The 23,534-nt window shown below is 38.0% G+C and overlaps 1 protein-coding gene across 2 annotated transcripts in view; it reads right to left on the reverse strand.

The window, feature by feature from the left end:
- Positions 1-4,823: 4,823 nt before the first annotated feature.
- EIF2AK3 (eukaryotic translation initiation factor 2 alpha kinase 3) overlaps positions 4,824-23,534 on the reverse strand; it is a 33,967-nt gene continuing 15,256 nt past the window's right edge. The window contains exons 4-17 of one of the 2 annotated variants that reach the window (XM_073004019.2): positions 22,408-22,538; positions 20,261-20,495; positions 19,887-20,046; positions 19,604-19,741; positions 18,298-18,420; positions 17,590-17,807; positions 16,382-16,491; positions 15,614-15,736; positions 14,141-14,290; positions 10,985-11,765; positions 9,968-10,135; positions 8,572-8,673; positions 7,834-7,896; positions 4,824-5,874 (exon numbers count right to left, since the gene is read on the reverse strand). In XM_073004019.2, the coding sequence (XP_072860120.2) occupies positions 5,710-5,874; positions 7,834-7,896; positions 8,572-8,673; positions 9,968-10,135; positions 10,985-11,765; positions 14,141-14,290; positions 15,614-15,736; positions 16,382-16,491; positions 17,590-17,807; positions 18,298-18,420; positions 19,604-19,741; positions 19,887-20,046; positions 20,261-20,495; positions 22,408-22,538 (2,667 nt within the window). In that variant the 3' untranslated portion in view covers positions 4,824-5,709. Of the gene's footprint in view, positions 5,875-7,833; positions 7,897-8,571; positions 8,674-9,967; positions 10,136-10,984; positions 11,766-14,140; positions 14,291-15,613; positions 15,737-16,381; positions 16,495-17,589; positions 17,808-18,297; positions 18,421-19,603; positions 19,742-19,886; positions 20,047-20,260; positions 20,496-22,407; positions 22,539-23,534 lie in introns of both variants that reach the window. The other variant, XM_020807187.3, reaches the window with a different exon arrangement.

Raw genomic sequence — 23,534 nt, forward strand, 5'->3', positions numbered from 1 at the left:
TATACAGTGGTGCCTCGCTTAGTGATGTTAATCCGTGCAGCAAAAATCGCTGCTAAGCAATTTCATCGCTAAGCGATATTAAAAAGCCCATAGAAACGCATTAAAACCTGATTAATGCATTCCTATGGGCTAAAAACTAACCTTAAAGTGAAGATCCTCCATAGGGGTGGCCATTTTCGGTGCCTCTAAAGTGAGGCAAAACAGCGGGCGGCCATTTTGTTTTTCTGGCAGCCATTTTGAAACCGCCGATCAGCTGGCCGAAAATGGGGGCTTTGCGATGATCGCTTCCCTGCGATCATTGCAAAGTGAAATTTCCCCATGGAGGCCATTGCAAAGCGATCGCTCTTGTGATGGCAAAACGTCCATCACAAAGCGATTTCATCGCTATACGGAGCGATTGCTATGCGAGGCACCACTGTAGTCTACTTGATTTTTACATTGACTATCTGCTGGTGCTCATGGGTACAATAATCTGTACTGTTACTTGAAATATGGATTTGCAATAAACAGATGATTGACTTCACCGAATTCTATGAGTTGCTCTCCTGCTTAATTTTCACCTCCTACTCCTCCAGTGATTCTTGGTTCTGCTTTATTCCCTACTTTTTGTTACAGTCACCTATAATTATTATATCCTGTTTTGGTGTGTGATAAATTTTCTCCTGGATGCTTACTTTTTTTTTAAAAAAAAAAATCTTCTCTAGCACTTGTAGTTGGAGTATAGAAATGCACAGTGAAAAGCTTCTCATGGAATCTGACTGATATTATTCAGTCAAACTTTATATTATAGGCTACAACTCTTTGTACAACATCATATATCCCTTGTCAGTGCTATGTTTCTTCTGATGTGACCATTTCCAGAATAAACACATTGCAATTATCTAGCCCACTTTAGTGCACTCAAATTAAGTATTGTTGTGCTTGTATGTTCCATTTCTTGTTTTACTATTTTGAGATTAAATTGGTTTCTATTTCTAAAATTCTTAATTCCAATTATTTGTGCCGTTTCAGCCTTTCCTTTTAGTACAGTGGACCCTTGACTTACAGACGGCTTGACTTACAGACTTTTTGAGTTACAGACTTCTCTGGCCGCAAAATTTAGGTTTGACTTGCAGCCTGAGAATTGACTTACAGACCAGAAAAAAAACAAAATGGAACAAAAACGGCCTGTTACGGGATTAATCGGTTTTCAATGCACTGTAGGTCAATGGAGACTTGACCTACAGACTTTTTGACTTGAGAACCACCTTCCAATACGGATTAAGTTCTCAAGTCAAGACCCCCACTGTATATTTTTCATGTGAGAACACTGAAGAAATGACACTTGGCTACAATGCAAAGCAGTGAGTATACAGCTTGTGTAAATGTAAATGTGCTGTCCCCTCAAAATAGCGCAACACACAGCCATGAAAAGATATACTAAAATACTTATGAAATGTGAGGGGGTGTGCTCACTTCTGTGACATACTGTAGATCTGTGCATATCAGCAGCTGAGTGTCCTTCCAGCTTTTATCCAGTTCATTAACTCAGAAGTGCACCACTTGTACCTCAGCTCTTCCCTAGTTGATTGAGTGCGTTGTGACACTAGAATTTCATCTTCCAGCACTATTTTGTTTCATAGGGTTTTTAAAGTTATAAAGCATTCAGAAACTGCTCATCGTAGCTTCCATCTGCACAGTATTAGCAGGACTTAGTTTGAATATCCTTCTTTTTCCTTACAAAAAATCCTTCACCAGTGTCACTTTTCATTACTGCTGCTGTCCAGTAGCTGTTCTTCTAGAATTCTGCCTCCACCACCATCATCAGAGCTATCAAATCTCTTCTACTGATGCAATTGTGAATTCCTGAAGAGGATGGATGCATTTTAGTCTGGTGTCTCAGTTTTGACCATTCTGCCTTGGGAGACTCCTCTAGGGGTCTAGGCCCATAGAGGCTAGCCTAACGATACTGCCATCAGCTTCCCAAATACATTAAAACACCCACAGTTCATTAAAATGTGCATCCAAGAGTGGGAGTTCAGCAGATATAGTTTTTTTCTCTCGATATAACCTACACAGATTAATAGAATGAAGCTTTTTCACAGTTCAGTTAAAAACTATAATGTGCAATAGGAAGATGTAATGATGGCCACCTACTTTGGACAGTTTTAAAGGGGGCTTAGACAAATTCATGGAGGGTAAAACCATCAGTGGTTACTAGTTGTTATAACTACTGTGTTACCTCCAGAATCAGAGCACCATGTTTTTGAATACTAGAATGGTGGGACACAATACTGTAGTGGGAAAATATTGTAAGATTCCTGCTTGTGTATCTTCCATAGGAGTCTGCAAGCCATGTGGGAAAGCTGGACTAGTCTTTTAATTAGATCCAGATTGCTGCTCTCATGCTCCAATGTTTTTTGACTAGCAGTGTTACAGATTTACCAAAGGACATTCAGTGTGGGAGAAAAACATGTACTGATAGGGGAGAAATTAAGAGTATTGTGCCTTCCTCATTATATAGAGTCCTTACTCAAACCAGCAAAGACAGCATTTGTAGAACAGTTCAGCTTATACTACACGGCTGAAGAAACACTTGCTTTTTATAAGGGCCCCATAAGTTTCCCATTTGTAGGATTTCTCTGGATTATCACACCCACTGTTATTGCTTGCCTTTTTAAGATACATTAGTGACATTAGTTTCTCCATTTTTGTTATACAATATCTAAAAACCATTTTCATTCTTAAATGGACGTGAACTAGCTCTGAAGAATTGTGACAGTTCAATGTTTACACTAAAGGATTGCTCCAGTCATAGACCTTCCTCTCAGTCTTTGCAGGAGAAGGGTTCCTTTAGGCAGATTGTTTCAGAGTAGAGCGGGAGTCAGGGAACTTTACCTTTTACCCCCCCCCCCCAAATTTATATACCCCGACATTACCCCCTTGATTCGAAAGGAAGGAAATCATACATTATTTGAATTTAAAATATTATCGAATCTACACAGGCTGTGTACCGAACTAGCAGGATGCACCAAATTTGATAAAGATGTGCACTATTTTTGCTGGAACACATTGCACTCCAGCCATGGTGTGGTATAGGGAATAGTAAAGTGTCTAAGATGCCTAGCAAGTTGCATTAAATTTTTGCTAGCTCGCAGAGGATTTAATCATCAGTGGCTGCCAGAGTGGTGCTAGCAATGGCATGCTTGCTAGAGACAGCCAACACAGAATTTGGGAGGGGGGGCTTTCCCTAACACTTTAATCATTCTATGTGTGGTGTGCAAAAAGGAACAACCCAGGCTAAAGGTCATGTCACTCACCCTGGTGCCACAGGACCAGTGTGCTTTTTTAAATAATCATCAATGGAAAACTCAGCAGTGGCCAGAGGATTGGAAAAGATCAGTCTACATCCCAAAGAAGGGATGTGCCAAATAATGCTCCAATAACTGTACAATTGCACTCATTTCACACACTAGCAAGGTTATGCTCAAAATCCTACAAGGTAGGCTTCAGCAGTATGTGGACCAAGAACTCCCAGAATACAAGCTGGATTCTGAAGGGGCAGAAAACTAGAGACCAAATTGCTAACATGCGCTGGATTATGGAGAAAGCCAGAGAGTTCCAGAAAAACATCTACTGCTTCATTGACTACGGAAAAGCATGACAGAAAGTGAGGACTTAAAGAACCTCTTAATGAGGGTGAAAGAGGAGAGCACAAAAAATGGTCTGAAGCTCAACATCAAAACAACTAAGATCATGGCCACTGGTCCCATCGGCTCCTGGCAAATGGAAGGGGAAGATATGGAGGCAGTGACAGATTTTACTTTCTTGGGCTCCAAGATCACTGGAGAGGGTGATAGCAGCCACAAAATTCAAAGACGCCTGCTTCTTGGAAAGAAAGCAATAATAAACTTAGACAGCACCTTTAAAAGCCACCCTTCCCCCGCCTTAATTCAAGCTTTCTCTTTTGCTTGCCTGTTCTTTTTCATAGTTTTGAGTCAGTCTCTCTCACTCTCACTCTCTCACACACACACGCGCACACACATACACATCCGCCCACCCTCCCTCCATTTTCTCCATACGTTTAAATAAGGTTGATGAAGCCATCGGTCTCTTGCACCTTCCTTCCCTCCTTCCCTAGTTAACTTGATCCTTTCCCTCCTCCTGTTTGCTTGCAGTCATTTCCGGAGAAAGCAGTCATTCAGAAGTCCCAGGTTGATTGATTGCCCGGGCTAATCGACAGCTGTAACCAATTAAGCAGGCTTATCTCCAATCTCTGAAAGAAGGGAGGATTTACAAGTGCCCTGCTGCAACCAAGGAAGTAACAGGGAGAGGTGGCTTACAATCTGAGGTTTGGCTGCAGAGGGTGGGGGTAGCAGGGAGGGGGGTAGCACTCTGCTCATTACCCCAGGATTTTCACTTTTACCCCATTTGGGGTAATTTATCCCTGTTCCCCGACCACTGGAGTAGAGCCTACAATTAGGAAGACTTTATGCATCATACACATGGACTTTGTACTGAAAGCCATTTTCAACAGATCCTCAGTGCTCTGGAGAGGGGTGTGTGTGCATGCACCTATCCTGAACAATTTAGGATATATATACACAAGAATATATACATGTAAAAACTGTAGGATCCAAAATCTAATTGACAGCACTTATTTGCGGGAGGAGGAGGTTTTAACGTCATCCCGCCCAACCTCAGAATTCACAGGAGGACTCCAAGGATTGCAGGTAGATCATGGATGTGGCATGGAAGGACAACGGCAACTCTTCCTCCCACCCACCCCCCACACATCTTCAAAAGTACAGCTCTTTGGATTCAATCTCTGACAACAGCTGAAATAAAATTGTTATACACATTGTAATTTTAAGACAGGACAATCACATCTAAATAAAAAAATTATTAATCAGACTTGAAAGAAGTCACAGTAATTAAATGCACATAACAATTGTTCCAAGTGCATACTGTACACCACCAACCCAAAAGGATTGATTTGCCATTTTATAAATAAAAATTAACATATTTACAGTGAGAAAAATGTGTTATCAAGCAATAGCATCATGTTCAAGAAATGTATCAGATTTGATTACTACAAACTTCTAAGGTAACATTAGATACATTCCAAAAGTTACAAAAATTTAGTAAATGATATGCTTATTAAGGTGGCATTTGAAACCTGCCAAATCTTTTTTCATATTTATTTAAAAGTTTTCCAAGGATTTCTACCAAGTAGAAAAAAATCACAATTTGTTTCATATGTGGCTAATAGTAAAACTATTCTCATTTTGCAGATTATCCTCCAGGGACAAAGAGAAATGCTTATATTTTAAGCTGCTTTTAAGATCATCAGATCTTCAGTTAACATAATCAGTATCTATATAGAGATCAACTGCTTCTACAAAAATACAGAATTTAATTATATTTACATAATAGGTATCCTTTTCAATTTCCTAGACAATATTTACAAGATCCAAACACAAATAAGTGTATTAGAACTGCAATATGACAAGTTATGATAACAAAGTTGTTCATTTCAGTGACTGAAAATCCTACACGTAAATCGTTGGTTCCATTGACTAATATTGTATACATGAACATGACATGAGAAAAGAAACCTCAAAATATGAACATTTCAGTAATGTTCCTTTGGAATGGATTCTCTGGATGAATGGTCACTCTGAGAGTTGTTTGATGTGTTCATAATAATTCTGCCAAATTACTGCTCAGCTATCTTGAATGCTTCATTCCAGATAAACTCATCGTCCGTGACCTCTGTCTGAGTACTGGTGTTGCTGGGAATTCCAAGTCTTCAAATAAGGGGTTTTCTATAATGTCTGCAGCTTCTGGTCTTTCCACGGGGCTTGAGGAGAGCATGTCCTTTACCATTGCATACTGAATGGAAAACAGCATATGTGATTTCAGGCAATGAAAATGTTTCTAGCCAGTCCCCATATTACAGGAAAAAAAATCACAATACTCTTTCTAGCCATAAAGCATTTTGTACACAGCAGCCAGGTGTTACGGTCTTACTCATCATGACCCCTAGATTTATCTGCGAAATCCAGTAAAGAAATACACACTTTACAGACATATTTGTTAAAGGGTTTTGGATCTGCTTTATCTCTTTCTTACCTCAACCCAAAGACTTTATGAAGAATTTGGGGGGGGGGATATACAACTTGTTTCTTCACACTTTGCTTAAGGGGTTAAGCTGCAAGGGATTCTTAGAGCATCTTACATACCAGACAACAATAACTCATGCATTTGTGCACTGAAAACAGGTTGCTGTGCAGTGGGATGGAAAAGAAAGATTTTCAACAGCTAAAATCTCTTACAGTGGGTGGTCAGAGAACATTTTCACCTCAATAGGATTAACAGTAGCCTTAATATAGATAGCCTTCGATTTAGGAAGGCTTGAGGATTCTGATCTCTTCTCTCTCCATGGCTTGATGACACTGACATGCTGAGTTAGTGCTGGCTTTGGGATCCAGAATGTTGGGAGTCAGTGACAAAGCTAGGGTGCTTGTACTTGTGTTTTACTTATTCCCAGTTTGTGGCATCCTTATATACAACATATGAGGGCACCCCCTTGTGGCTTTTGTCCCACTTCCTGTATATAGTATTCTTTTGCATCTGCAATTTCAGCTGGGTCATGGAAGTGATCTCCTGTGGCTATGGGGGTCCTACTGTAGTAATTGTGGGTAATGCCAAATCCATTCAAAAACTTTGAGAATGCCTGGAAATTTACTAATGTAGTTATTTCAGAAGGAGTGTCAGCCATGGAGATGATTTTCTGCAGAAGAAAACATTTTAAGCAGATACCCCAATTGTGTCTTGTCTGGAAAAAGATTGACAAACACTACAAACTGAAGCAAAAAAGACGCTTTTCTTATCTCATCTGTGAGAGGAATTTTCCTGACAGACAGAGCAGTACTGAAATGACACTGCCTGGACCGTAAATCACAAGGAAACTAAAAGTGAAGGCATACCAACAAAAACTGAAGAGATATCAGTTGGAAATGGAAAATGGAATAAAGGAAAATAAAATAAAAAAAGATAATAATCACACACACAAAACCTACACTGCGGTAGCTCTCTTGAGATATCATACTATATGCTGCTGCTGTGGTGGAGGAAGCAGGTCTGAGAGACAGCCTTCTTGCACATGCCATGTAGGAATGGAAAAGCAGAACTACTGTCTAAACTCCATCTCAAAGATTCTGAATTGTAGCTACGCGCAGGTGCAGACCCATACAGGTGATGTGCAGGGATCATGACAAATTACTTTACTGATTTGATCCAACAGTCATCCTGCTCCCTGTGTCCCTGCCCTTGCTTAACTCTGGTAACATCTTTGTCTGAAAAGGAGACCAAGACACCCTGAAAGTCTGCACAGATTTTTGTGCCTTTTGGTCAGCCGACGGAAGTGTAAGAAAGGTATGGACTTCACAATTTGTCTTAAAATCCACATTATTCCTTTGTGTTTTTTTAAACAACTAAAAGTTCCAGTTGCTAGTGGTGCAAAAGAATCTCTCTCTCTCCATCCATCTATCAGAGATCAGGGTATTTGTATACAAATATCCCCACACAGGTGAAAATAACGAAATTAACTGTCCACTCACAATTTCGCAGAATACCCCCATCTATATCTATCTATCCATCCATCGATCATGTGTGTGTGTGTGTGTGTGTGTGTGTCTATGCATTCTATAGTACATAACCAAGAATTTTAAACATTACATGAAAAAGGTTTCAAAAGATAACCATAAATTAAATGAAAATGTAATCCAAAAAAAAAAATGCTCAAGACTAAAGCATAAATCTAGACTGAGAATTGAAATGTACACTTACCTCCTGTGGATATTTCTGAATGAAGAGTGGAGGGAAAGTCAAGTTCCTTACTTCACTCAATGTCTGTAACATTTTAAATAGATGTTTACATTGCCATTTGAAACTGTGACTCTGAAGCATGCTTTAAGCCTGAAGTCTTATATTTTATGGCTTGAGATATAAAAGCTGAATTCACCTTTTCCACAACATTCTATAGCCCTATAATAGATAATAAGCTCTGGCTATTTGAATCTTATGCTACATAAATTATACATCCCTTGTACCAACTCTGTTAATCATCCCCCATTTTATATTACAAACCACTAGGACCAAGACTGTCAGTTAAAATTTCAGAATTCCTCATGTAACATGGCCCTTTCTGCCACTAGTTTTTCATAAATAAATAAATGAATAAATGAATAAGTAATACATAAATGGTATACAGTGAAGCTATAAATTTTTTTCTGAACCTTTCAATCTGCATAATTATATTTTAAACATTCAAGTCAGGAATTGCATTAAGGTAAGTTAGTCCCCACCTGCAAGATAATTAGTTCTGATTCAAAGAAATCAGAACTAACCAGGACAGTTTCCATAGACACGGCAGCTCTGTAGCAATTATATATGCCATGGTGCTCAGTCCATCTATTCTTGCACTTACATGGCATGTGGCTAAAAGTATGACTTAGCTGCTAAGCTACAAATCATGCCTGCAGTGGCAGAGAAAACACAGTACCTGGAAGAATTACCCTGACTTACCCTTATTCTTTCCATTTGCGTGCTGAAAGGGTAAAGGAGCTCAAACAGGATTAGGCCCAAAGAGAAGATATCAACTTTATGCGAATAAGCATTTCCGTAGACCTAAAAAGGTCAAGATAAAAGGTAATGCTTAAACAACAGAATCTTTCATATTTGAACAAGCCACATTTATTCTTTCCTACTCTTATTTTTTCCAAAATGAACTTCACATAGGCCTAGAGTATGCCCTGAGTGGACAAAACAGAAAAATAAAGTAAAAATAAAAAATAATCTTTTAAATTTGATTTCCAAAGCAGTTCATGAGACTCTTTAACTATTTACTATGTTTGAAATTTATATATTCAAATAAATTCAGCATATATTGATGTCTTAAGAAATTGGATATAAAGAGGAAGTCAATAAACATGGTCTGAAAATAGTGCATCTCAGATTCAGAAGTATACATTGTAACACCAGTCAAGAACACATATGACAGATTGGAGGGATGTAGGAAACCCCTTTCATGCATAACCAGCCCAACAAGCAGGTGGATGGAAGAGAGTGAGAGGTATTTCCTGTTAAAGCACTGGTCACTGGTCACAAAATGAATGGCTTCCTCTAGTACCAAGCTCATACGGGAGTGCTGATGGGACTGCACCCAAAACAAGGACACAGAGGAAGACATGTAAATATCTTCACATGGACATCACACTCCACTTCTGCAGTACCCTTAACCTCTGCACCCCACTACTACCCTGAGAAAATGATTTTTTTAACCAAAATCTGACTTACTTATGTATTAGGTGATCATGTTCATTTTACCTCTACTATTTGCCCGATATAGTAGTGACTGGAAAATCAGGCAGTTTTTTGTACAGCATCAAACAGTCACACCTCAATGTCTCAAGGTGAGCCAGCAGGAAACGAACACCACTACATGACTGCCTTATGGGCATAGTTTTTACCAACTGGATTTTGGCCATTTAAAATGTCAGAACTCCATTCCTGGAAACCTCCAACAAGTGCAATCTGGCAATAAATGACATTCTGCACCCTCTGTCTTTTTAAATTAAGAACTGTGTATGTACTGAAAACAGATGTGGATTTCTGGCCATTTTGAGTTTTAGCAGAAGGGGGTGGTGTATCCCTTGGTGGCTCAAGGAGTCAAAATTAAGCTCCAGACCCTCTGAAGTTTCCCCACCTCTGCTGCAAAGTAGGTAGAAAGTATTAATTACTTGCATGTTGCAGATGGAAGCTGAGACTGAAAGACAGCAATTTGCCTTGTCAGCTCACAGGTGAAGCAAGATTCAAAACTGATTCAGAAATGACACTTGTAGCCACTATGTAACACCAGCATCTAGGCCTTAAAACTCAAAAATGCCATTTATGAAAATGATAATGAAGACAGAAAACGCACCTGTTCTGGGCTCATATAGAGCTTTGTCCCAACTTGCCCTGTGTGCCTGTCATAAGCTGGCATTGGTGTCAGAACAGAGTCTTCCTCTTCGTCTTGGTCCATTGCAGTCACTAGTCCAAAATCTCCAACTTTCACTATGTCATCCATTGTAAAAAATATGTTGGAAGGCTAGAAATGTCAATCAAATAAACAGAAAGAGGAATATGAGAAACAGATTAAGCACACTGCCCACATCTAGGTCTACTGCACTTCATAAATCACATAATTTTATCATTATACTTTCCTCAGTGGATACTTTACAGCATTTGAGGAAGTTATTGCTGTTTCTCTTTCCCAAAATACACAATAAAACAGTCAGAATACTATAAGTCTTTGTGTAAGATTTGAGTAACTTGTGCTAACTGATGATGTGTCTGATCATTTCTCTAACTGTGCAAACAAGATATGCCCCAGCACTTTGCAGTCATGACAAGTTACAGAGCCCTCATCAACAGCATAAGGATTCTAGACATTGCAGGCAGCCATGAAAGCCAACTGGAAAAGTCAATAATGTTAGGAAAAGTTGAAGGCAACAGGAAAAGAGAATATGAGATAGACTGAAGTGCCATAGCTCATGAGTTTTCATGAGATGAGCAGGGCTGTTTGAGGACAAGGTATTTTGGAGGTCACTCAATCACAGGGTTTCTAAATTGGAGGTGACCTGACAGCACATAACAACTGCAAGCCACTCATGGAGATTCTCTCATAATACGTTGCAAGATTGTATTTTCAAAATAAAACATAAATGGGACCAATTTTCAAAGAATTAATTGTGTTGGTTCTTAGCATGTTGTTTAAAGCAGGAAAAAACATAGGGGAGAAAAAAGGCAAAGTACTGTGGCATTTCAAAGGCTAAAACATTTATTTCAGTGTATCCTTGTATGGATCTCTCTCCATATATAAAATACATGGAGTTTCCAAGTAAGCACATGCAAGGATGCTGAAGGTTTATTGTCAGTTTTTGTTTTCAATACAGACCTTGAGGTCCCGATGCATTAACCCTTTGCTATGCAGGAAATTAACAGCTTCAGCTATCTGTAGGAATATCAGAAGGCACTCTGTCCTTTCCCTCTCCTCCATAGTACATCTTCTGTTCATCCAGTCTTTGAGGTTTTCCTTCCTACAGAGTTGCATCTGGATGTAAAGGTATACTTTTGGAGTGGTAGGTATGGCTTTTTGTACAGAGTTTTTAGAGAGGTCCAAACTTAAGGTTGTTGGCCTTGGAGGAGAAACAGACAAAGGGCTTGTGGAAGATGACATCTTATTATTAGATCCTTTTGTGCTTGTCGCTTTATCCTCAGAAGGGCTATCATCAAGTGAATCAACAGTGTTATCCTTTTTACTAGATGTATTATCACAACCAGAGTCTTCGAAGACAATTGACGAAGAGGTCCTCTCCCTCACTCTTACATTTGGCATTGCTGGAAGACAAAATTCAGAGGGATGTCCAGGATCGTTTTCACTCACAGTGCTACCATTTATACCCATATCACAGTCAGAGAGAAAGCTGTCTTTCATGCTTGACACTGGATCTGCCAACTGGATCAAGTTTCTGTTATCAATGGAGGAGAATTCCAGTGCAGAAAACTGGCTCTCAGATGAATTCGACTGTCCACAAGGCATCCCAACAGAAAACAAGATCTTCCTTTCTACAGGTGTATCAATAACTTCAATGTGCTCCTTTGCAGAGAACGGCTCAGTTCTAATTTTAAACGATGGCACCTCCATTGGACTAGGAGAACTGAGTGGCCAATCAATACTTTAAAGGAAGAAACAGAACATATTACAAAACTTTAGTTTATCTTAAAACAGTCATAAATGCAAAAGTTGTTTATCAATTTTCTACAAGAAAAAGCACGTTTGACAAACACAAGGAATTTTTCTTCTTTATCTACTAGAATTAAGTATCTTTCTCTATAATTATTTTTCATCCAAGCGTCTATGCCCTCTCATACCTCTGAATATGCCTCTGAACACTTTAGAAGGAGTGTTTCAAGCCTTCCTATGAGATGACATTTGTAAACCCAAATTTTTCCAAAACCTTACTTTATGACTGGGTAAGGTAGAACACTAGATCCTGTTCCCCATCCCCATTTCTCATCTCTCTCTTTTTACAGGCCTTCAGATGGGTAACTTCACTTAAAAAACAACAACACCATAATCAATACAGCAAAATTTAACATGCTTTAAGCATAAAGAAATTTTAGATGCTGCAAATTCTATATTTGATTCATTGTAAGTAACTCGGTTCGTTTCCATCATTTGGAAAAAACTACAATATTTCATATTCACTTTCTTCCCCAAATCATGAAGGATTATTGGAAACAAAGGCAGGTCACTTACCTATGATATACAGTGAGACCTGTGTCTCCATAGGGCAATACATATGAAAGTGCTACAAAAGATGAGATACAATGCATACCTCTCCTTTTGGAGAAAATTCACTGCATAATGCTCATGTATTGAGAGGTGAATAAATGCTTTCCCACTAGGTTCTCAGTATTAGCTAAGAATTGGATAAGACCATGACCACCAGCAACCATTTTCTAGCTTTTAAACTGTTTCCTATCCGCTGCAGCTCCTGAAGGCATCTCTGGGATCCCTGGAACCTAGGAGAGGGGGAAACCCCCCTCCAGTTGAAGAATCTGCTATTATTTCCTTCTCTTCATGATTGCTCCTTCTTGATTTGGTTTTATGTTGTTCAGATTTATAGAGTCGGTCTTTCAACCTGTACAGAATGTCTTCTTTACCTTCTCCAGCCCACTTCTTTTGGTCACTACTGACACTTATCTTTGATTCTGAGGAGTACAGTGCCATTGCCTTACAATCATATGGTCTCTGTCTGCAAGGAGGATCCACATCAATTATCAGGAACTGCTCAAATATTCTCTCACCTTGATGGCTGGGTTATTTAAATTGCAGCAGACAATATGACTCCAATGTTTTGTGTGAATAGGCAAGATCTTGTGAGGTTTATCTTCTACCTTTCATTTGTTAGGATTTTTGTATACTTTCCTGTATCCACTTGGCACTGACAAGGAACATGCTCATGGATTCCTTTTCTTCACTCCTCACATCTGTGTATGAGTGGAGTACCACAAACAATGGCTGAGATTCTGTTGTGCAACTTAAGACAGCGCAACTTGGATGGCTCTGTCATCCGTGGCTGTGCTGCAGCCCCTTGGGGGAATATTTAAAATTCCTGGTTTACATGGATACTGACAAGTTAGAGCACTAAAGTGGCATCCACCTTGACCATACGCCCCAAGAAACCAAAAAGAAGCAACGAGACCTCCAGAACATGATAAAGCATCTCTTGGGAGAGAAGCACAAGTTGATTTTTGCATTTTTTTGCCTCAGGTTTACTAAACACTTGTGACTGCACTTTTAGCTTCTCTGTAGAAGTAAGCTTTACAAAGTTATTGTAACAGGAGTATCTGCTAACAAGCAAACAATTCCAGTAAAGCCTTTGTTTCATACACTTAACACCAAATCCAGATGTTGGCATTCCTGATTGTTTGGACTTAGAAACCTCAGTTGCTTGCTACACACAAAGAAGTATGTACTGTCTCTTACTCTCTTTTAGCAACTCAATAAACCAATATAATTACATTCCACCTTTCTTTTACCGTGGAATTCCAAGTACCATTCATGGATTCTCATGTTCTCTGGTATAAACACTGAGCAGATTGACACTTGCTAAGTTTCAGAAAAGTGTCTGCATCACATACCCAGGACCATGCCTATAGTTCTTAAACAGACATTGCTTTGCACAGATGGAGATCCCGTGTTTGTTTGTGTGTTTGTGTGTGCACGCAGAAATAAAAAAGACAGTGATGTTTGGAACCAAAGCAAGGTGTGAGATTAGAGGGAGACTGCCCAATATAAAAAATGCATTATATATTTATAATATAGTGTAAAATATGTTTCATATTTTAACAGCCACTACAAAATAATCCATGTAGATGAATTATTTTAAACAAATACTCTTAATCTAAGTACACCACTAATGCACACACTAGATATCAGAGTGCTAAATTCAATTTTGCAGCTTCTTAGGTCTTCTGGAATAGAACACAATACTTCTGGAGCCTTCTAGTAAATATATTCCCCCCACAAACTGAAAAGAGATACCTTTCATCTTTTAGCCACAGTTTGTCCATCCTCTCCTGCCAGCTTTCAGGTGGTGCTTCCAGCCAAGCATTGAAATACCGAACAATACAAGGATGTTCAAGTTTTGCTAATGCTTTAACTTCACGCATCACCTTTTCACGAGCTTGTTCCCTAGAGATTAAGAAATTAACACAGAAAAATCTCTATTTTAGATTCTTTGTTCAGGTGGGGGGGGCTGCAAGAACACTTTCTAATCAATAGTAAAGTACAACAACCTAGGAAGCTGAAAGCTACTCATTTTTACTTCTTATTTTGAAAAAATGATATTTTGGTCTCACACTTCAAACAGTGAAGTGTGGGACTTCTAAAAATGAGTACCCAGCTTGCTGGGGGGGCAATGTGTAGCCTGTATAATTAAAATTGTAAACCGCCCGGAGAGTGCGTGTAGCGCTATGGGGCGGTATATAAGTCCAATAAATAAATAAATAAATAAACTATTCAAAAGAACAACCATTCCTGGGGGTGTCCAGGAAGTACAGACAGACAGACAGACAGACAGACAGACAGACAGACAGACAGACACAGAGAGAGAGAGAGAGAGAGAGAGAGAGAGAGAGAGAGAGAGAGAGAGAGAGGAGGCCATTGAGGACCACAGAAACAGTCTTAGGAGGGCAGAAGTCATAAACCTCTGTAGATAATGTAGGTAATTTTCAGAAGCAAAACCTATTATAGTCTTTTAAATGGAAGTGGTCTTTGCTCTATGCAGCACAATCACATTCAGCATAAATATTGGATTCTACTGCAACAATAGGTCCCAAAGGTAGTTCATACAAATTGGCAAAAATGAAAGCACCAAAAGACAAAGACCCTACAATTTTAAGGGCCTGAAAATCAAAATACTATTTGTAATCATGAACATTCTCTCTCCCACTATTTCACACACGTTTTTTGAATTTCCCCTGAAAGCCATTATCGGCTGCCACTTCACCGGGGGGGGGGGGGGGGGGGAAGCAGCCTCTCCTCCCTAACTCATGAACACAAACATATAAGTGAGAACATAGAAATATGAACATAACATATTTGGAAGCAAACAAAGGAAGCTGTCTTTTAAAAATAGTAGTATGGGGGAAAAAAAGTAATCTAAGGTTTCGCTTTGGCAGAAAGTCTTAGGAAAATACAGGTATATTTATGTATTACATTCATCATGAAAATTTATAGAGAAAGCAATGTCATCTATTAGTAATTTAATTTATTTTATTATGTCTAAGTTTTAAAAAAAGATTTTGAAATCCACTTTGAACCAGTGGACAAAGGGGGAATAAAACAGAATCAACAAGTGAAATATAGTGCCACCTAGTGGGGCATTATGTGAAGATGTTTGTGTGTATGTTATATGATATCAAGTAGATTCCAATTTATGACAAACTCTACTTGGGCTTCCAAAGTATGTGAGACGTTTAGGAAGAGGCTTTAACTAAAGATACAGTTACCTACCTGTTTGGTAGACGAATCCTTTTGATAGCATAATTACAATCATCTACTTTGTTTCTAGCTTCAAACACTACCCCAAATCCTCCACGACCGAGACACTGAATTGGCTCAAAATCTGTAAGGTATCTGCAAGAGATGGCACACACATTCAAACTTGATACTCTGTTCAAAGAAGCACTCCTTGCGCATAAGTGGTTTAACTGTGCTTGTAGTTAGCCATTCGCCTCATAACTACAGGCAAGCAAGAATTCAAACTAGACGTCAGCAGGCTGGAAGAGAAGGAATAGATCCCTTAACCCTTCTGTGCCAGTTGTAAAAGGAAGCACCCTTTTTATGGTGAGCACAACAATGCAGCAGAACTGGTAGAGATAGCATGAAATGCTATATTCCTTTTTTACGAACGTTATTTGTAGAAAGCCCTCCCCACTTTTCTGCTAGAGAGCTAAGAGCCTAATAGACTACATATTGGATGCGAAGAAGGGCCTCTCCTCTGGCCTTATAGAAATATAAACTATTAGACTCTCAGAAATATTTTTTTAGCTAAAAACCTTTTAGACTAGCTTAACACATTTAGCCCATTTCCTGTTCAACCTTAAAAACTTAGGAAATAGCCTTCCCTTAAATCAGACCAAGGGTCTGTCTAGCCCAGTATTATCAACAGTGATTGGCCACAGCTTTGACCTGCAGTCATTTAAGAAAAAAAGTTTATCTATTCTGGTCTTTATTGCTAGGATACTCCACACATTTTGCCAAAGGCCTGATTGTTTTTACCTTGATATGTATCCAGAATTTGTAACATCAGACCAGCTGTTATCTCTAGAATGTGCAGAAGCAGATTCACATTTACTGTCTGTCTGACATTGAGTTTCAGATTCCTTCCGCTGCTGAAAGGTAAGAATACATCTTTCATAAATAAGCACAACTTTTATGAATACATGAAATATAGCAATTTCCATAAATAAAGTTATGGTTCTAAGGACTAATTGATATAAAGGAAACTCCCACATTCTTCTTATAAGCTGTATGTGAGCCCCACAAACCCTTACTTTAGAGCAAAGCACTATATCCAGGACTGCATACAGAAAAGGAGGTGTGTGCATGAGATGACTTTCAAAAGATTTTTTTTCCATTAAAGAATAAATCCATAATATGGCAGAATATCACACAGGGGATTTTCCAATGACTTATTTTTATCTCCTCCAAGAACTAAAAGAGCAATCACTCCCTGGATTGATGCAACGTTGAGAAATTTGCCTTGAAACACAAAGAGTAGTGGCAGGGATGATGCCCAAATCCACATTTTGGGCAATCTTTGATGGGTCATAACCAATGTTGTCTCTGTCAACCCCGCTTGTGTGGGGGCCTTGCCAGTCCGTGTGCGGGGGCAAGGTTTCTTCCAAAACCCGGAAGGAAACAGGCATCCACCCCCGCTGCCACTGCATTGCACCAATGGAGCTCTGCACGCCCACATGCACCTTAAAGGGAACATTGGTCACAACAATGATTCCAAAAAAAATGAGTGGACTGCATCTAGAAACATATTTTCTAGCGAATAACCATTAATATTTATTTATACAGTGCTTCAAATTCCAGGTACCGTACAATCCTTTTGACTTATTTCTGCCTGCAGGTTGAACTCTTGGAGTACTAGAAAGCGTGTTACATCCAACACTCTGTGTAAATAATGCCTCCCCTACCTACTGCCTCTGATCTATAGTGAAAGCATCAAACAGAAGAGAACTTCTTGCCCTACATAAACTGGACTGTATACAATTGTTACAGGTAGTAACCTAGCATGTCTCGAGAGGTTCTCTGTGGTTTTTCAGAAACCTCTAATAAGTTTCTGTATTGGCCCAGTGATTGTATGAATGCAAATTTTAATTTTATTGCAACAAAATAATTATTTCTATAACACAAAAGTACAAACACCAAAAAGAACACATACAACTGAATTTCAAGAATCAGCTTGTTCTACTTACTCGACTGCGAGAATGAGGATGGAAAAGCCTGCGCACAATAAACGTTGTGGCCACAATGCAGAATAAGATGGTGCTAACAATTTCCTTCCACCAGTGCAGAAGCAGAACTGGATCTTTTTTACGGATATTCCGATGGTTCATGTCAGAAAACCTGACAGTGATCTGAGTGCTTCGTCTGTTTCTCTCTCGGGAGTAGTAGGGCATAAAATAGCCATTATCTATTTTTAAAAAATGTGTTAACACAAAGTTTTAAATTTACAAACTATTAAGCACTTCACATTTTTGGAACAGTAAACAAACACACACACCATAAATACATAGTGACCAAAGACTGGGATTCAGAGAATGTGTCTGGTTTTTCAGCATATACCATGAAACTGTTTATTTTTATTTCTTTTGAACAACACAATTTTGTATCATCCTAGAAATAGATTTTGGAAGCCTCCTTTATTTGTGGCATGGGGGCTACTCTTTAACAAACTATGCAGCAAGCTTGTGTGACCCAATTTTTGTACCAGACTAGCAAACTTTTCCAAGTTTCAGAAGAAAGTCTCGCCAGAAGACAATTTAAAAATCCACAGATTGAACTGATTACATTAATTAGGGTTCCACAAATTTACATGTAGAGCAATTTTTAAAGAAACTGATTAAGCCATGCAAAAACATATTCCAACAACGGTTAAAAACAAAAGCGTAATTCACACATACCATAAGGATACTGCAGAACTGAAAGGGCACCATTACTATATTCTTCATGAGAAAATTTATCATTGCTGAGACATTTGTCAAATTCATCTGATCCCACTAGTACAGGAGTTCTAGATGGAGAGTCTAGGGGGGGAAAATGTTCTGAGTTGAGAAGGTTACATAACTTGCCCACCCACTGAATTTAAATAGGAAGATTACAAACAACTTTTACACGTATACATAAAACTTCTAGCTATAACTCCAAATATTCCTCCCTGGCTTCTAAGAACTATCAACATAATTTAGAGATTTTAAACATTCTTCTATCCCTGAAAAAGACAGTTCTTATTCACTAAATGTTAGAACAGCTGAATTAATATATTGGGAAAAGTCATCAAGCACTGATTTTTAAAATTTTATTTCACAGGATTTTTTTTTTTAGAAATCAGTCTCTATAAGAATTAGTAATATGAAGAATTAATATAATATCCGTAAATTTTCCAAATAAATGTCTTCTTGAAAAGCTATCACTATTACTATGTAAATTAATTACTACTGGATTATAAGACCTCCTATTATATTAGCCTTGACCACAAATGACACACAAACCCTTTCTTCTTTTCCTGATAGGATTAAGACTTTCAGAAAATCTGATAAAATATCCAAACATTCAGTAATGCATACTCAGAGAAAATATAAAAATACATAGAAGCACAACAATACAATTGCCCAGAAAAGTACAGTGGGGTCTTGACTTAAGAACGGCTTGAGTTAAGAACATTTTGACTTAAGAACCGCTCTCATAGGAAAATATTGACTTGACTTAAGTACTTAGATTTGAGTTAAGAACTGAAAAAAACCCACGTGGAAGGCAGGGAAAGTGCAAAAAGTGAACTTTCAGTTAACTGTTGGCCAGTGAAAAGGGTGCCTGTCTGCTTCCTCACTCCTCCCAGCGTTTAGAGAGTGGATTGGGAGACAGTCTTCGGACTGCCTGGTACTGTACTGCCGGGACTGTATTTTCCCTGCCTTCCCTGAACCTTTCTTGACTTAAGAAAAAAAGAAACAAAATATCCACCTCTAGTGGTCGAAGGCGGAATAGCAGCTTCCCGTTAGTTTCTATGGATGGAAAAGAGCAGATACGGATCAAATGGTTCTCAATGCATTCCTATGGGAAATGCAGATTTGACTTGAGAACTTTTTGACTTGAGAACCGCCTTCCAATACGGATTAAGTTCTCAAGTCAAGACCCCACTGTAACACATTCTCCTATCAGAAGTTATACTCTATCATTCTTGAAGAAAATAATAATTCAAGAACGGTCACTTACGAATCAAAGGTTTCCACTTGATCACTGGCAAAGGGATGACTGCATTATCATTTCTGGATTCTAAAGCCTTAGGATTGGTTGGGAACTTATCAGAAATTCGGACTGATGACTGAAGGTACAGCTGGCCTCCGTACATACCTGCATATCAAATCACAGATCATGCTTATCTTGGGATTTATTACTTCCCTTCTATATTCTTCATCACAGCAAGATATGCAAACTTTACAAGAATGCCAAAGGAATTCTGGCAAATAAATAAATATAACTGAAGCAGACATCACACCTAGGTAGACACTGGATTCTGTAGCTCCTCGTGCAGCTTCTACAAGGTCTTCATCTTCTAAAATATCATTGTTAGATGTGTAGCTTGTATCATCAAAGAGGCTGATTGGAATAACCTTACCATCTTTAACAAGCCAGGCAGAAGCAACTGGAGTGCAAAACTGTAGACAGAGCAGACAAGAGAGGTTTTTTAGTGCACAGCTTATCATTAGACTGTGAAAAGAGAAAATAATTTACAAGGAAAGATGGCAGCTTACAATGTAAAAAAAAAAAAAGTATTAAACACCACCAACCTCCCCAATGATCCATAATACAAAAGAGAAAGGCATTTTGGCAACGCTGTAAAGTGTGTTAATATGGTTCTATCTTCAGTACCTGATATTCCCATTCCAGATGTCCTCCCTTCTTATTAAATGCCATAACCTTCCAGTCAGCTACAGACACTTTTATCACTGTATCCTTCATTACAGCCTCCTGCTCTTCCACATCCGAAATTATTTTAGAATCATCTTTATTCAGATTTGATTTTAAATTGCTTTCAATAAATCCCACACTTGTTTCAGTGTCTGGAACATAACGCAGCTCAAAGTGACCAACACTAAAATTCCACCTTTAAAAGTTAAAACAAACAAATAGATTCAAGACTGTAATTTCAAAACAATTTTATTTTTAATATATGTAATGAAAGATGTACTGAAATTCTGAAGTAATGGAAGTCTGGACTATATTACACATAGCATAACAAGGATCTATACAAGCATTTGACTTCACACATAGCTTTTCTTAGTCTAAAACTTATGTGAATAGATAATGAAAGCAATACTACTATTTCTTAAAAAAATGTGCATTGTTACCCTGTGACAATCTATGCAAGGAACTTCCAACTATTTCTATCTCTCGCTGTTTTAGTTTCTCCGTATCTGAAGAATCTTATGCTAGGCAAACCTTGCCCTAATTACTATACCATGACAAAATCAGAAATCTTTATAAAAGTTGATAATCTGAATACAGAAGAAATACAACATTCAGAAAAAGTGAATGTGACAAAATTGCCTCTTAAATTGACAAAGAACATGGAATATTCAAAAATTATGACCAAAATCCAGTTAGCCCCAACTAGAACAGACCCATTGAATCAAAGTGGGCAAAGTGACTTTTTGATATTATCACAGTGAATTTTGTAACAATATATTTTGGCTGAATTTGGACCATTGGCTGAATTTGAAACGTAAAAGAACTGATGCTGTCGATGAGGGTACATTCTATTCGAAACAAAATGAAGCTTTTTCCAGTCATCTTAAAAACTATTGCCATTATAGCAAGGAATATCTGTCAAGCAGACCATTCATGAGAAAGTTCAAATAAATATTTGATGGACTTTAAGGTTTTAATTTTTGAATTAAGTCTTGGTGGTCCATGGCAAAAAAAAATATTTAAAGGGGATTGTGGTAAAGAAAAGGTTAAGAACCGCTGCTCTTGTCAGAACTATCAAATGGATTCAGCCAGAAAATCTGCCTGTGTTCCTCTGGCTATTCATCTCCACTATATTGCATCTAATACATTTTTAGACATCTCTCTTTTACCAAGGGAAAGTCTGCATTTGAGTCTTGAAAACTGCTTAATGAACTATTTCAAGCAGAGGAAGACATTTCTCTTCAAGCAGACTTTCCCTTGGTCAGTGTCTAAGGAGAGAGGGTTTTTTTAAATGGATTGTAGTGCCTTTTTGTTTTCAGTGTGTTTTTAGTTGTGATTTTGTTTACCATTTTACTGTGGTAATTCTTTGATTTTTTAAAATATTTGCATACTGACTGATTTTAGCATTTAAATACTGTTTTTTTTACTGACGTAAACTACTTTGGGGCCTTTTAAAGGAAAATGCAGGATAAAGGCAGAGTGGTAGAATATACCAGATGGGCGGGATATAAATTGAATGAATAAATAAATAAAATAAAATAAAATAAAATAAATAGATAAATAAATAAATAATATATAAAAACATTTAAAATAAATAAATATTTAGGTCTTCCCTGGATAAATCAAAAGTAAGTCAACCTGCGCAATTCTTTAAAAAGATAAACAATTACAGTCAGATTGTTAGATTGGGAAATGTGTTTGCATGTACCATTAACAGGTTTATGACTTACGGTGACCTTGTTTTCAACTGATAACGTTCAAAAGGGTTCAAAGTGGTCTGAAGAAGTGGATCTGTCCATGACAGTTCACATTAAAATATATCAGTTAATCTTTATGGCGCTAGGACATTTTGACTTCAAAGGGGACACTCGTTAACAACCCTGCTCAGTTTTGGAAACTAAAGGACATGGCTTCCTTTATTGAGCCATCTCATTTTCAGTCTTCTACTTTTCCTGTTGACTTCAATTGGGAAAAGCTATACTGGAACAGATGTATTTTTTGTGTTTTGTTTTCAGAAGTAACAGTTCCCTTTAAATCATCTTGCTATCATCATCAAAACTTTCATCATTACCTTTAAAAATACCAAATATTTTAAATTGCGCACATACTTTTCATTGCCGCTGCGGGGCCCAACAGCACGAACTGTTTTCTGGGTCCTATGAAGAAGAAGAATATCTTCCTGCTCTATCTCATCATCATCCCAACGACGACAGCCCATTGCTGAACATATATACCTCACCTGCGATAAGAAAGAACCTCTTACTTCTGGGCAGCTTTTCCCTAGTTTTTGGTATATCCCTTTAATTAACAAACTACAAAGAATATCATCACAATTTTAGTTACTCCTATTATTGCTATTTCTAAAAATATAACTGGATAAAGGAAACAGGAATTGTACAAGAAAGAAAAGCAGCACATTCATACAAAACCCCACCAAACTAACACTTATAGTAGGACTCCCATATCTGCTAGGGATTGGTTCCACAGCTCCCTGTGAATATGGGGGTCCTACTATATTTTTAAATAGTCAATGTGCTTTATGCATGATATAATGTTGCTGTATTTGTATTGCAATATGCATTTCAGAGTTGCTACTATATTTCTACTGTTATTATTGTATTTTTATTGTAACACACATTTGGGAGTTACTAAACTGAAACAGGATCCAGATGTTTAATAAAATGCAACTTAGAAAAAAAGGAGAACTTTCTAAATCAATAAATGTTGGAAAGCCTTCCAAAATCTTGCAAGGTAGGTTGGTTCTATTGTCCTGTGCATTACAGGACTTTTGAGAAAATGGAAGCCAGGAGTTAGGATTGCTTGCCTACATCTACCTACCAACTTTCTGCAATATGGGCTGGGAACTTACTGGCTCACAGCTCACTAGACTAACAGCTCAAAATCAAATAAACTATTGCTTAATTTTATGCACATGGTAACTGAAGTTCAGACAGCAAAACTATTTTCAGTCTTAGTTGTTAAGCAATCTCTGAGAACTCTCATGTAGGCAGAAATACTTTAATTTAGTTCCTAACTCCAAACTGTGCCCTCATACAAAGCTTTCCCAAGGAAAAGAAGCCAAAGACCTGTGCTAGGTTTTCTAGTGGTTTTTCCACCTGACCAACACACTGCTGGTATGCAGTCCTTAGGACATTACTTATAAAGGATGCAGTTTTGAGGTGAAAAAAGGTTCTCCATTCCTGCTGTACAAAATACCAATGAAAATAACACTGTT

This window comes from Pogona vitticeps, chromosome 6, assembly GCF_051106095.1.
Source record: "Pogona vitticeps strain Pit_001003342236 chromosome 6, PviZW2.1, whole genome shotgun sequence".
Lineage (NCBI taxonomy): Eukaryota > Metazoa > Chordata > Lepidosauria > Squamata > Agamidae > Pogona > Pogona vitticeps.